This window comes from Saccoglossus kowalevskii, chromosome 1 (genome assembly GCF_978046115.1).
Source record: "Saccoglossus kowalevskii chromosome 1, keSacKowa6.1, whole genome shotgun sequence".
Lineage (NCBI taxonomy): Eukaryota > Metazoa > Hemichordata > Enteropneusta > Harrimaniidae > Saccoglossus > Saccoglossus kowalevskii.
In genome coordinates this window covers 31052956-31069043 of record NC_140641.1, presented here as the reverse complement: position 1 = coordinate 31069043, position 16088 = coordinate 31052956, and the positions used below count along the sequence as shown (strand labels likewise).

The following is a 16088-nucleotide window of genomic DNA, read 5'->3' as shown; positions in this document are numbered from 1 at the left end:
AAATAAAGAGTACGGTATCTAAAAATATACGCACAGTTCAAAATAATACGATTCCTTCCTTATTTTAGATGTTCACTTTAGTAACAAAATATAGGTTCATCCTAGTGCGAACACAGATTATAATGTTAAACATAAAGTCAAATTAAATAGCACAACTACAGAAAATTGTTTTTATGTGTACTCAAACCTTATTCCCCTCAAAATTATGAAGCTGAAAAATGAAATGATAGAATTAATGGATCAGTGGTTTCGGAGACCTGAAATGCATTAAGTCAAGAGCTGATGCAGTTGTTTGTGAATCGCCCGATATGCCGCTGCTTCAATATTTTCAGATCGTTGATATCAGTATGCACAGTCAAAAAAAATTGAGAAGTGATGAACTAACTGTGCTAAGGGAAATCAATGATGATCAAATTTGGTGATGAAGTAGGTACAATTTGATTGTCTCCTTTGACATAATCCAGACAATATGGAATGATTGCATGACATACTACAAAGGCTCTTCTCAATCATTTGAACTTTGCGAAATGCGTTTAATGAAATTGTAATTGGCACACGAGTTCAATATTGCCAAGGGAATGGAAATACATAAAACTACAACGCCACAAAACCAGTCATACTCCAAGGCAATAAGAAGGGAATATAGATGTAAATTGCAAAAGCAGTTGAGGAAGTTTTGCATCAGCCAGATGATGACAGAATCAATACGCAGTCAGAAAACAGAATGACATCATGGTGAGGTGTTACGGTTTGGTAGCCAATGAGAAGGAATCCTGTAATTCACTTCTAACTTGCTGACTATGTGCTCTCTGATGGGCTAGATGGTATTGAACATAAGTTGAATATTAAAAATTTTACACATACACATGTAAAAACTTTACAGAAAAGAATGAAAGATGAGAGAAAGCATGCAATCTGCTTCTGTCCAATTCTGATAACAGTTCCAAAAAAAAGAAATTGAAAACCGGAGGCTTGCATTGATCACCGGAGATCAGCCATTCAGTAAATAATTGATACATGTCATACTGCATTTGACAGTGTTTTTAACATTCCTATATAATGAATTATGTTCAATTTCAAAATCATATACAAGTACGATAAAATTAAACAGTTCCGAATGAACATTTCAGTAGCTATAAATAGAATTATATAGATAATTGCCATGACATCACCAAGACAACACCCTTCACCTCCAGCTGTGTTCATCTTTATCCCAATTGCAAATCCTTTTTAATAACCGTGGCAACAGGCCGTAACAAACAAAAAATCACTGTCAGCAGTTTTGGTGATAAAGTGATAAAGAGAAATGTATAATATAATGCATCACCACATGAAACAAAAGTGAGCAAAATAAATTACTTTGTTTTATCTTGATGATAAATTTGATGACCATGTGGGCTAGGTATGTGGAAATATGTACAAAATGTAATAATCACATTTATTGCTCCAACTGAAGATCATACAAGCTGACAGGGTTTCCGTCACTAAGCACACGAAAAAATACTTAACCAACCACTGTTTTGTGCAATTCAGCATCTAGTTCGATGCGTGTAAATTTTATTTGAAATTTGAATATGTGCTGGTGTTTAAGACTGACAGACGGCAATACCTACTGGCATGAAATTCTGCAAACGATCTTGATATTAAGGGATCGCAGACAAATTTTACAGTTTACAGGAATTGTGTATACTGGGTGAGAGTACAAACAATAATGCGAGGTACAGAGTAGGTCTCCTAAGTAAACTCTTACAATGCAAATACGTTTCTTCATTTACCATGACCTGTTGCATGTATAGCCAGTGTAAAAATAAATGGCCAATTACAATAGGAAGCTTCCAATAAATGGAGCAGTGGGGGAGAGGTGGGGGTATTTTTAGAACAATGTTTTTCTATTCCCAGATACTGTTCAGTAGATATATAGATTTATTATAGATCAACAAATCAGAGAAATATATTACCAACTTATATTATTGAAATAAGAATTTAGCAAAGTTAACAATGGCCGTCAGCCAGCCATATTGGACAGAACAACTATGTAAATTCGCCTTTCCTACGAGTTGCGGGCAATGGCTGAGAGCAGTGGGGAGGGAGGGAGGGAGGGAGGGAGGGAGGGAGGGAAGGAGGGAGGGAAGGAGGGAGGGAGGGAGGGAGGGAAGGAAGGAGGGAGGGAGGGAGGGAGGGAGGGAGGGAGGAAGGGAGGGAGGGATCAACACTGAAGTGATGAAGTAGACAGATTAGTGGACGCCATAAAAGGAATCCACATCTTAATGACAAAAGAATGAACAGCAATGGAATGTCACTAAGCATGGTCTACGTCATTTGTCAACATAAAAAAAAAATCATAAATAAATAAATACAGCATAATATTTATCATCGCAAGAAAGATTGTCTCGGTAGTAAAACTGACAGGAAATTAATCATTAAATATTGATGGTTGCCATAACAACACAAGATGAAAAATAGAAAACAAGTCACCTTTAATGACTGGCAGACAAATGACTATGATTAGACTATAAGAATACATTAAATTTTATTTTGTCATTAAGTAGTCATCACCTAGATGGAGTCCACTGCACTTGGGACAGTAAAATGATCACAAATTGTTCCTATCCAATATTACCACATTGCCTGTAAAACACCGCCACGTCAGCAGGTGATAAAATACTCAAAAGTATACATACAGTGTAATGTCACAAGTAATGATTATTCAAAAAAAAAATGTATTCAATACATCAATAATTGATGGTAGAGCCCATTTATAATTGAAAGTGATATTGACAAATTGTTTTGAATGTTTGTCATAGAGCCTTACTCAAAAATTAAGTAGCTACAGCATTCTCCACAGACTGAAATGGATAACAGAAAACTTGCGAGTATGTTAACGTGTACCATGCTATCAATTTAACATTATGTCTGTAGTTATGACATATCTCGTATATTTTTATCACTATGAAATATATCTGGCAGAATATCATAATCAGTATTATTAATGTTAATCACTATTGGTAAAGCAGATTATTATGCGTGAAAAGTTACATAATTACTAGGGAAACACATAGAAAAATTTTTAATTTTTGCCTGGCTGACTCCACCTGAAATCAGATTTTTACAGGGCAATGACACCAGACAAACTCGTCTCACCAGAACAAAAAATAAAACAACAAGAACACAGACTTGTGACAGCTCGAACAAAATCATACAGTTTTAATCCATTTGGACTTATTTCTGATTTAAATTTTATATTTAAGCTACAAATGCTCTCTATAATGCTGTCCCTTTTGGAATACATTTATTTGATACAATGGCACAAAAACATGAAGTTTGGTTTAAACCAAACAAAATATTCCGGAGACTGAACATCCAGTATATGTTCTCATTAGTTGAATGGGGTGGTTTATCAATTGCATCAATGTAATGTCAGTGTGCCTTGGTTCTTGTACTTTCTTACCAATGACAGTCAGTAGCAGATATTTCCTCTGTCTTCAAAATCAAAATTCAAGTTACTAAATTTCTTGGGCAACTGTTTTAGCACATCTTGAATTTTCAAGGTGAATGTTCCGGCGAAGCACTCTATTGGCATCCACTATTGTGGAGGGAGGAATGTTCGAATGGAGCAACACCGTGCAGGCAAACGATGGTTTTAGCAGTGATGTCATGCAAGACAGTCAGATTGACTTAATTGATCTAGAATAAATCTATATGACATAAAGAAATAAGCATTAATTCTGCGATGGTTTATTTAATTTTCGTTAAAATATGATATCCAAATTAATAACGTTATTTATGTTGAAAAAGATCCAATCATCCAGTACCTAAGTAAAGTCAAGCCATTCATCTGCGAGATTTGTGTTAACTCAGCAATTTTCCCACAATTCAATGCATTCATGGCATGACAACCAGCTGCCTTTAAGAGATTGAGTCTGATACAGTAAAATGTTTTTTCACTGTTTTTGTTTTGTTTCAATACAGACACATGTTCTGATTTACCCAGTATCTACTAAGTATCAGTCTCTAATGCAACTGAAATCGCATATTTAGTAGAAACGCCCTGCACCAGTTCTATCACTAGTTCTACAATCCTGACATTTATATCATTAATTAAAGAGTATCCTGACATTATTAGTATACATCAAATGTGTGTTACCAATGATTTTTCCTGAGGAGCAAAGTTATCAATATCAACAACGGCAGGTTTGAATGAAATTCAATAGGTGCAAACTATTTCAAATGCTACTTCCATCATATCTGAAGCAATCCAATTGAAGGCAGTGCTTTACTCAGCTACACTGTCCAGTTTAATTGATCATAGTGAATCAATACATTTTTTTTAAAGCTATTTAAGAAAAATCATTAATTTTATGTTACCTGGTATTATTGGATTGAGGTGAGCTGTACAATTTGTTGCTATGTTGATGGATGCCTCTTACAGAAATGAGTACCAAAGCTATAAATTCTAAGTACCTTCACGAAGTGCAAAATTTGTAAAAATGATCACCCTAACGAAAGTACTGGCACACAATTTGTCTCCTGCAAAGTTACAAAGGGCGTTTACAGTGGATACGGTTGAATTATCTTAAATAAGTAAAATTGCTACCTGTAGTAAATTTATGGGACAATGACAGGGATAAGGTGTTTGGCGGTACAAAATGACAAATTATCTTCTATCGGAATCCAGTTCAGCACTTTTACCAAAGTTTTTACTGAATGGCAGCTACAACCTTGACATGTCCATAAAACAAAAGACTGAAAATATGATCCTGATCAATGGCTTATATAAAGTTATTTTTTTATGAACAAGTCACTTTTTCTTTACAATACAGTAAGATGTAGCGGTAGTTGTGACTGCATTACATCACACATTCCTGCATATATGCTAGCAATATCAATCAGCACTTGTTGTGCATGTAAATTTGAACACAGTCACTCAAATAGGGATATTATCGTCTATTAAAGTGAATTAAGTTATCAGATGTTGAGAAATGCGTATTATTCTACAGAATACAAAATTAACCCCATTTCCCTACAAAAATGTAGGTGCAACATTATCACGTTATTATGTAATTTCCCATAATTTTGTGGCAAATTTTTGACCGAATGTACCTAATTTGCAATTGGCTACAAGTTCTGATTACAATTTTGGGGAAAAATATTGAAAATAAACTTAACTATAATAGTTTTTTGAAAATAGGAAAATGGAGATACTGTCAAAGACAGTCAACAATACAAAGCTGGATGACAGCGGACAATCATTAATATCATTAGTTTATGCTTAGCCAATCTTCACTTGATAAATGATAAACTACCTAATATTATTAAATAAGGACTAGAAATTCTCGGTATCTACTGGCTAGAAACTCCATTCAAACGCATTGGCACTCTTCCAAATACATGTAATAAAATATTTGCTCTACATTATCAGTCTTTACATTTGACCTTGAAATTGGATGTCCCCAAATAACTGAAGTTCAAACCCAATCTTATCAGTTTTTTATTTCAATTTTTTGCCCAGCCAGCCTTCCAATAAAAAAATATTTCAATCTAAAGCTGTACTGTTCACTCATAAATATTAAATCGTAAAGAGGGTCTACATTTTTCGTGACCATGATTTTATGTATTGTGACCATGACATATGGTATGGGTGATCTATCCACTCACTCACTAACTGTCAAACAAGTTACCCTTATGTATGGGCTGAATATGTCCTGTGTCTGGTGATTGATTAATTTTGGAATTATAGACTAGTTAAAAATATTTTTTTTTTATTATTGAATGCACGCTAGTGTCACGTATTGTGGTATATTTGAGTGAAAATTTAGCTTAGGGTTGAATAGCTTCTGTTTAAAAATAAGTATCGCAAAAACAATACGCAATTCATTGATGACGCACACTGAAACAACTGAAGAAAAACAGTTCTGGACCCTAGGTAACTAACAGTGACAATTTGTAGTTACCTAGGTTACCACTGATTGATAAAGAGACTGCCTTGTTTCCGAGGGAAACATCCACTTGGAAATCCTTCAACAAAATCGAAGAAGAGTTGTACAGTATTTGCTCTATTAGAAACTTATCTCCAATAGTAGAGCATATACACCAAATATCCCATTTTTTTTACCGGTATACTAAATCCATAAAATATTACTTATTTTGACCATAGAAACACTTTACGTAAGTGTATGGGCTACTAATAGGGCAAATATGGTAGTTAGATTTCAAGAAAAAATATGACCTGGCAGCTTTCGTCTTCCAGTGTTTTTTTTTTTTTTTTATTCTACTACAGTGTTCACAGCAATATTATTACAAATGATGATGCACCTGCCGATAACATTTTTTAAAACCATATAAATACTTGTGGCAGTATATGTACAGTACTGATTAACGGAGAGAATTTCCTTTATCGAACTTGGTTTGATAAATATACATCAGGAAATGAAAAAAAAGACCCGAATTGTTCTCAGCAATAGTGATAGTGAATTTGTTTGGATTGTAGTCCACCCACGCAGACAGGTACACATCAATTTCAGCTAATAGTTATGCGTGACGCATATATTTCGCCTACAGTTTCGGACCAAGTCGCTGCACAGGGACTGACGACCCTGGATGGACGGGAAAGCTGTTTGCAAGAAAGATACAACATGCACGCAATGCGTTATTGGCAAGGAGGAATCACAAACTTACCACAACAACAACGTATTCGCCACTCACGCTATCCGACAATGTGGCAGGCTCAACCTCGAATGCACTTTCGCCGGTGCTGCCATCTTTCCGTCGCCGTATTGACAAGGTTGAACGCTTCGACAGTTCTTCCAATGGTCTGAAATTTCTAGAGTGAGCCTTCAGATCTCCATTGGTAAACCTGTCATCGGGATTTTGTCCGACGATGGCCGAATGTCCTGGGACGAATCCGTTGCTATTTGACGAAACTGGAACAGACCCTGATTTCGAAACGAGACGAAAATAAAAAAATATACCGAAAACAATTTTAATATCGCCACCTTCAACATGCGTCAAAAAATCTAGAAATATTAGTATAAAATAATCGATAATGAATAAATTGACGAACCTGCTTCCTGTATCGATAAAATGCAAAGTATACCAATATTAAGGGCTAGAACTAGCCCACCTCCCAGGCCATTTCGGCCCATCGTTCACTTCAATTTTGCAATGGAGTTGGCAATCATTTTAATGCACATGCGCAGTGTGAGTGTGACACGTGATGTTCTGTATATGCACCTCCACCTTAAAGAAAGGTAGTTCTCAAAGGAAAATGGCCTAATAGCTGAACGGAATGTGTAATTCATGTATATTTCCCCCTCAGAGGCAGTCACATACAACAATTTTCTTGGTCTGATGAATTGATTGAAATGTTTGTAAATGCAAAAGAACACAATTACTCATTCTCTTGGCGTAGGAATATAATATCGGTTTCCCAGTGACACTTTTCCCGGATGTAATGACGTCAATCATTATTTACAAATTCATAGTTGCTGTCGACATAGGAAGTAAAGTAAGCAAATAACACCGAATAAACGGCAAGGTAAAGACTATGTCTAATTATAGTAAATACGTACTGCGTGCGTGACTCGAACCGGCGCTCGCGTACGGCACCTAATCGCCTAGCTTCACGCCACTACACGTCTTCCCCTCGGCCACCGGGCATCCCCAAAAAAGGATGCTTAATAACCGAGCTTATTACGTGCAGAGAACGTGAAACCCGTCCACGCGATACGCGCCACACAGCATGGCCAGAATGCGGCAAAGGCCTTCAGATCTGGCTGTAGTAGGATGGTGAAAGTAACGGTACAGCATTTTAACAGTGAATAAGTACTGAGAAATAATTTTTAAACTCATAGTTGCTGTCGACATAGGAAGTAAAGTAAGCAAATAACACCGAATAAACGGCAAGGTAAAGACTATGTCTAATTATAGTAAATACGTACTGCGTGCGTGACTCGAACCGGCGCTCGCGTACGGCACCTAATCGCCTAGCTTCACGCCACTACACGTCTTCCCCTCGGCCACCGGGCATCCCCAAAAAAGGATGCTTAATAACCGAGCTTATTACGTGCAGAGAACGTGAAACCCGTCCACGCGATACGCGCCACACAGCATGGCCAGAATGCGGCAAAGGCCTTCAGATCTGGCTGTAGTAGGATGGTGAAAGTAACGGTACAGCATTTTAACAGTGAATAAGTACTGAGAAATAATTTTTAAACTCATAGTTGCTGTCGACATAGGAAGTAAAGTAAGCAAATAACACCGAATAAACGGCAAGGTAAAGACTATGTCTAATTATAGTAAATACGTACTGCGTGCGTGACTCGAACCGGCGCTCGCGTACGGCACCTAATCGCCTAGCTTCACGCCACTACACGTCTTCCCCTCGGCCACCGGGCATCCCCAAAAAAGGATGCTTAATAACCGAGCTTATTACGTGCAGAGAACGTGAAACCCGTCCACGCGATACGCGCCACACAGCATGGCCAGAATGCGGCAAAGGCCTTCAGATCTGGCTGTAGTAGGATGGTGAAAGTAACGGTACAGCATTTTAACAGTGAATAAGTACTGAGAAATAATTTTTAAACTCATAGTTGCTGTCGACATAGGAAGTAAAGTAAGCAAATAACACCGAATAAACGGCAAGGTAAAGACTATGTCTAATTATAGTAAATACGTACTGCGTGCGTGACTCGAACCGGCGCTCGCGTACGGCACCTAATCGCCTAGCTTCACGCCACTACACGTCTTCCCCTCGGCCACCGGGCATCCCCAAAAAAGGATGCTTAATAACCGAGCTTATTACGTGCAGAGAACGTGAAACCCGTCCACGCGATACGCGCCACACAGCATGGCCAGAATGCGGCAAAGGCCTTCAGATCTGGCTGTAGTAGGATGGTGAAAGTAACGGTACAGCATTTTAACAGTGAATAAGTACTGAGAAATAATTTTTAAACTCATAGTTGCTGTCGACATAGGAAGTAAAGTAAGCAAATAACACCGAATAAACGGCAAGGTAAAGACTATGTCTAATTATAGTAAATACGTACTGCGTGCGTGACTCGAACCGGCGCTCGCGTACGGCACCTAATCGCCTAGCTTCACGCCACTACACGTCTTCCCCTCGGCCACCGGGCATCCCCAAAAAAGGATGCTTAATAACCGAGCTTATTACGTGCAGAGAACGTGAAACCCGTCCACGCGATACGCGCCACACAGCATGGCCAGAATGCGGCAAAGGCCTTCAGATCTGGCTGTAGTAGGATGGTGAAAGTAACGGTACAGCATTTTAACAGTGAATAAGTACTGAGAAATAATTTTTAAACTCATAGTTGCTGTCGACATAGGAAGTAAAGTAAGCAAATAACACCGAATAAACGGCAAGGTAAAGACTATGTCTAATTATAGTAAATACGTACTGCGTGCGTGACTCGAACCGGCGCTCGCGTACGGCACCTAATCGCCTAGCTTCACGCCACTACACGTCTTCCCCTCGGCCACCGGGCATCCCCAAAAAAGGATGCTTAATAACCGAGCTTATTACGTGCAGAGAACGTGAAACCCGTCCACGCGATACGCGCCACACAGCATGGCCAGAATGCGGCAAAGGCCTTCAGATCTGGCTGTAGTAGGATGGTGAAAGTAACGGTACAGCATTTTAACAGTGAATAAGTACTGAGAAATAATTTTTAAACTCATAGTTGCTGTCGACATAGGAAGTAAAGTAAGCAAATAACACCGAATAAACGGCAAGGTAAAGACTATGTCTAATTATAGTAAATACGTACTGCGTGCGTGACTCGAACCGGCGCTCGCGTACGGCACCTAATCGCCTAGCTTCACGCCACTACACGTCTTCCCCTCGGCCACCGGGCATCCCCAAAAAAGGATGCTTAATAACCGAGCTTATTACGTGCAGAGAACGTGAAACCCGTCCACGCGATACGCGCCACACAGCATGGCCAGAATGCGGCAAAGGCCTTCAGATCTGGCTGTAGTAGGATGGTGAAAGTAACGGTACAGCATTTTAACAGTGAATAAGTACTGAGAAATAATTTTTAAACTCATAGTTGCTGTCGACATAGGAAGTAAAGTAAGCAAATAACACCGAATAAACGGCAAGGTAAAGACTATGTCTAATTATAGTAAATACGTACTGCGTGCGTGACTCGAACCGGCGCTCGCGTACGGCACCTAATCGCCTAGCTTCACGCCACTACACGTCTTCCCCTCGGCCACCGGGCATCCCCAAAAAAGGATGCTTAATAACCGAGCTTATTACGTGCAGAGAACGTGAAACCCGTCCACGCGATACGCGCCACACAGCATGGCCAGAATGCGGCAAAGGCCTTCAGATCTGGCTGTAGTAGGATGGTGAAAGTAACGGTACAGCATTTTAACAGTGAATAAGTACTGAGAAATAATTTAAACTCATAGTTGCTGTCGACATAGGAAGTAAAGTAAGCAAATAACACCGAATAAACGGCAAGGTAAAGACTATGTCTAATTATAGTAAATACGTACTGCGTGCGTGACTCGAACCGGCGCTCGCGTACGGCACCTAATCGCCTAGCTTCACGCCACTACACGTCTTCCCCTCGGCCACCGGGCATCCCCAAAAAAGGATGCTTAATAACCGAGCTTATTACGTGCAGAGAACGTGAAACCCGTCCACGCGATACGCGCCACACAGCATGGCCAGAATGCGGCAAAGGCCTTCAGATCTGGCTGTAGTAGGATGGTGAAAGTAACGGTACAGCATTTTAACAGTGAATAAGTACTGAGAAATAATTTTTAAACTCATAGTTGCTGTCGACATAGGAAGTAAAGTAAGCAAATAACACCGAATAAACGGCAAGGTAAAGACTATGTCTAATTATAGTAAATACGTACTGCGTGCGTACTGGGTTTCACGTTCTCTGCACGTAATAAGCTCGGTTATTAAGCATCCTTTTTTGGGGATGCCCGGTGGCCGAGGGGAAGACGTGTAGTGGCGTGAAGCTAGGCGATTAGGTGCCGTACGCGAGCGCCGGTTCGAGTCACGCACGCAGTACGTATTTACTATAATTAGACATAGTCTTTACCTTGCCGTTTATTCGGTGTTATTTGCTTACTTTACTTCCTATGTCGACAGCAACTATGAGTTTAAAAATTATTTCTCAGTACTTATTCACTGTTAAAATGCTGTACCGTTACTTTCACCATCCTACTACAGCCAGATCTGAAGGCCTTTGCCGCATTCTGGCCATGCTGTGTGGCGCGTATCGCGTGGACGGGTTTCACGTTCTCTGCACGTAATAAGCTCGGTTATTAAGCATCCTTTTTTGGGGATGCCCGGTGGCCGAGGGGAAGACGTGTAGTGGCGTGAAGCTAGGCGATTAGGTGCCGTACGCGAGCGCCGGTTCGAGTCACGCACGCAGTACGTATTTACTATAATTAGACATAGTCTTTACCTTGCCGTTTATTCGGTGTTATTTGCTTACTTTACTTCCTATGTCGACAGCAACTATGAGTTTAAAAATTATTTCTCAGTACTTATTCACTGTTAAAATGCTGTACCGTTACTTTCACCATCCTACTACAGCCAGATCTGAAGGCCTTTGCCGCATTCTGGCCATGCTGTGTGGCGCGTATCGCGTGGACGGGTTTCACGTTCTCTGCACGTAATAAGCTCGGTTATTAAGCATCCTTTTTTGGGGATGCCCGGTGGCCGAGGGGAAGACGTGTAGTGGCGTGAAGCTAGGCGATTAGGTGCCGTACGCGAGCGCCGGTTCGAGTCACGCACGCAGTACGTATTTACTATAATTAGACATAGTCTTTACCTTGCCGTTTATTCGGTGTTATTTGCTTACTTTACTTCCTATGTCGACAGCAACTATGAGTTTAAAAATTATTTCTCAGTACTTATTCACTGTTAAAATGCTGTACCGTTACTTTCACCATCCTACTACAGCCAGATCTGAAGGCCTTTGCCGCATTCTGGCCATGCTGTGTGGCGCGTATCGCGTGGACGGGTTTCACGTTCTCTGCACGTAATAAGCTCGGTTATTAAGCATCCTTTTTTGGGGATGCCCGGTGGCCGAGGGGAAGACGTGTAGTGGCGTGAAGCTAGGCGATTAGGTGCCGTACGCGAGCGCCGGTTCGAGTCACGCACGCAGTACGTATTTACTATAATTAGACATAGTCTTTACCTTGCCGTTTATTCGGTGTTATTTGCTTACTTTACTTCCTATGTCGACAGCAACTATGAGTTTAAAAATTATTTCTCAGTACTTATTCACTGTTAAAATGCTGTACCGTTACTTTCACCATCCTACTACAGCCAGATCTGAAGGCCTTTGCCGCATTCTGGCCATGCTGTGTGGCGCGTATCGCGTGGACGGGTTTCACGTTCTCTGCACGTAATAAGCTCGGTTATTAAGCATCCTTTTTTGGGGATGCCCGGTGGCCGAGGGGAAGACGTGTAGTGGCGTGAAGCTAGGCGATTAGGTGCCGTACGCGAGCGCCGGTTCGAGTCACGCACGCAGTACGTATTTACTATAATTAGACATAGTCTTTACCTTGCCGTTTATTCGGTGTTATTTGCTTACTTTACTTCCTATGTCGACAGCAACTATGAGTTTAAAAATTATTTCTCAGTACTTATTCACTGTTAAAATGCTGTACCGTTACTTTCACCATCCTACTACAGCCAGATCTGAAGGCCTTTGCCGCATTCTGGCCATGCTGTGTGGCGCGTATCGCGTGGACGGGTTTCACGTTCTCTGCACGTAATAAGCTCGGTTATTAAGCATCCTTTTTTGGGGATGCCCGGTGGCCGAGGGGAAGACGTGTAGTGGCGTGAAGCTAGGCGATTAGGTGCCGTACGCGAGCGCCGGTTCGAGTCACGCACGCAGTACGTATTTACTATAATTAGACATAGTCTTTACCTTGCCGTTTATTCGGTGTTATTTGCTTACTTTACTTCCTATGTCGACAGCAACTATGAGTTTAAAAATTATTTCTCAGTACTTATTCACTGTTAAAATGCTGTACCGTTACTTTCACCATCCTACTACAGCCAGATCTGAAGGCCTTTGCCGCATTCTGGCCATGCTGTGTGGCGCGTATCGCGTGGACGGGTTTCACGTTCTCTGCACGTAATAAGCTCGGTTATTAAGCATCCTTTTTTGGGGATGCCCGGTGGCCGAGGGGAAGACGTGTAGTGGCGTGAAGCTAGGCGATTAGGTGCCGTACGCGAGCGCCGGTTCGAGTCACGCACGCAGTAAGTATTTACTATAATTAGACATAGTCTTTACCTTGCCGTTTATTCGGTGTTATTTGCTTACTTTACTTCCTATGTCGACAGCAACTATGAGTTTAAAAATTATTTCTCAGTACTTATTCACTGTTAAAATGCTGTACCGTTACTTTCACCATCCTACTACAGCCAGATCTGAAGGCCTTTGCCGCATTCTGGCCATGCTGTGTGGCGCGTATCGCGTGGACGGGTTTCACGTTCTCTGCACGTAATAAGCTCGGTTATTAAGCATCCTTTTTTGGGGATGCCCGGTGGCCGAGGGGAAGACGTGTAGTGGCGTGAAGCTAGGCGATTAGGTGCCGTACGCGAGCGCCGGTTCGAGTCACGCACGCAGTACGTATTTACTATAATTAGACATAGTCTTTACCTTGCCGTTTATTCGGTGTTATTTGCATTATTTACAAATACGCGTTTACTTTTATAGGTCGATATACGATATCCTTTCTCTGTGAATTGAAAGAGGAAAATACCAGTTGGACTTTCGTGACAAGTAAATGCAGCGGTGAGCGTGTTCAACGACGAACACACGTTTCGGTTACCGCCTGTTATCAGAATTACTCATGCAGTTATGAAATGATGGGGGGTACGCACGGTTATGAATGAAATACTGAGAAACGGTCATGAATGGTGCGGTGTTTATCACGTAAAGCAGCAACGCCCTCTTCGACTTCTACGTTACGCACGGGATGTAAAACGCGGAATAATGAAATGCGCGTAAAACAAGTAATTTACCGTACACGTCACCTTTTGTTTTGTCAAAATTTACATAAAGTTTGTCTTGTTTGTTACACCATGGGGCTGACACGTGTCATGGTGACATGTTCAACCCCATCGCATAAATGGACGAAAATAACTCCCGAGAAGGACTCTGGGCAAACTTGAAAACTGGCCAAGGTCGTATTAGAGATTTTCGTCCGGGGCTTCATGACACGCTTTAATTTGTTAGGCTAGAACAACCGTTTTAGACCCCTTTTGATATTAAATGCTGAAGTTGTAGAACCTTTACTTTGACATACTATTACTTTCCGATTTATTTGTAGTTATTAGACCTTTTAAATGTTTAGTTATATTTAGTTGTACATATACGTCTTTTATTTTATTTTACACTATTTTTACCTTACTGTACCCACAGCAGATTACAGTTGCATATAAAACTATTATTAGTATTACATGTATATACAAGTATAATGAAAAGAGCGGAAGAGTCTCGGGCATGTTTAGTCTGTGAAATATTGCATAGTGCCAATATATAAATCCGACTCAAAACATAATCCAACAGACTACAGAGGTGTTGATATCTCAAGCTGTCTCGTAAGACTATTCACTAGCATTTTGAACATTAGACTGATATCATACTTAGATATAAATAACCTATTATCAAAGCAGCAGTTTGAATTTAAACAAAAAAAAGTCTCGAACTACAGAGAACTTATTTTATGGTAAAGACCATTAATATAAATTAATATATGTACCGTGGAGAAAACGGAAATTCTAAAATCATAGACATTAAGAGAGCTTTTGGCAGCGTTTGGCATGATGGCCTGTATTTAAAATTACAAGAAAATAATATTACCGGCAACATGTATAACATAATTAAAGAATAGGTAATATAAAAGATAAAAATAGACACGCTTTACCTCATCTGCAGGAGTTAAACAAAAATGCAATTTAAGCTTTATTTTTTTTTAATCTTTTCGCCGCATAAATATGTGACCCACCATTCCTAAAAAAAAACAGCCTTCTCTACGTCACGGTTGATCATATAGTCATGTAAAAATATAAGACTAGTACTGGTTTGCAAAATTGTCTAGATAAACCCCCCAAACACAACAACATTGCAATTAAAAGACAATACGAAAAATAAAAAATATTATATTTAATAAATCAAACAGGCTGCTAAAACATTATATTTTGTTTTTGAAGGAAAGAAACTTCGGTTATCAGACCACAAAACGGGCGTTTTAAATCAGCTATGGAAAATATATAAATAGACAAGATGCCGTTAGTGTTCTCCCTGAAAGAAAAGAAAATGGGCTTAATGATAGAAAACTAAACATTTTGAGTTATCACTATCTCTTTTTGATAAATTAATCAGATAGTTCTGGTTGATGCAACCACGGTTACTATCTCAGTAATCGTCATGCAGCTCACATCGCTATAATGCTATATTTGCTTCCGTCGGACATTTACTAGAACCTCGACCCCAATCAGTCCGTCAACTACCGTTAGCGTCCCCGTAGCCGTACTTTAAATATCAGATAAATTTAAAGAGATCTTTTTATTTTTATCTGAGGGTCACCTAATTGAAAAAGAATGTGATAGTTGGCTTGCATCTAATATTGCTGACTTGTCTTCACATGTGCCATAACCACAAAAATGTCTGTTTAAAAACTGGTTCATTGAAAGTTAAACTTCTTGTTATTACGATGTCCAGCTACCATTCAATGTTTTACGTATTAATGATATTACTGTTTACAATTACCTCTGTTGTAGACGAAGTGATTTTCAAAGTCAGAAAACCCCAGTTTTATAGAGTCAATGATCACACATCGAAAGTTTGTTTGTGTGGTTCTATATAATATAGACATCTTTTCGGGCCCAAATAGTAGTACGAAGGACATTTATACAACAGATGAGTTATTATATAGGGCGTCGTGTGTCAAGATTACATCAGCGTTGCCGTTTCATTAGTACTGCGACAATAGAGCAACGCGTCAACAATCACATGAATCGTCTGGGCAAATTGATTCATTGATTCGTGGTGACTAAGGCTACATGTATATATCATTTTGCG

The 16088-nt window shown here is 39.8% G+C and overlaps 1 protein-coding gene across 1 annotated transcript in view; it reads right to left on the bottom strand.

The window, feature by feature from the left end:
* The window catches only part of LOC100374454 (tyrosine-protein phosphatase non-receptor type 5-like), a 56386-nt gene extending 49199 nt beyond the window's left edge, over window positions 1–7187 (bottom strand). Inside the window, exons 1-2 of the mRNA XM_006812170.3 lie at window positions 7061–7187; window positions 6676–6932 (exon numbers count right to left, since the gene is read on the bottom strand). Of these exons, the coding sequence (XP_006812233.2) occupies window positions 6676–6932; window positions 7061–7142 (339 nt within the window). The 5' untranslated portion in view covers window positions 7143–7187. The remainder of the gene's footprint in view (window positions 1–6675; window positions 6933–7060) is intronic.
* Between the last annotated feature and the right edge of the window lie 8901 nt (window positions 7188–16088).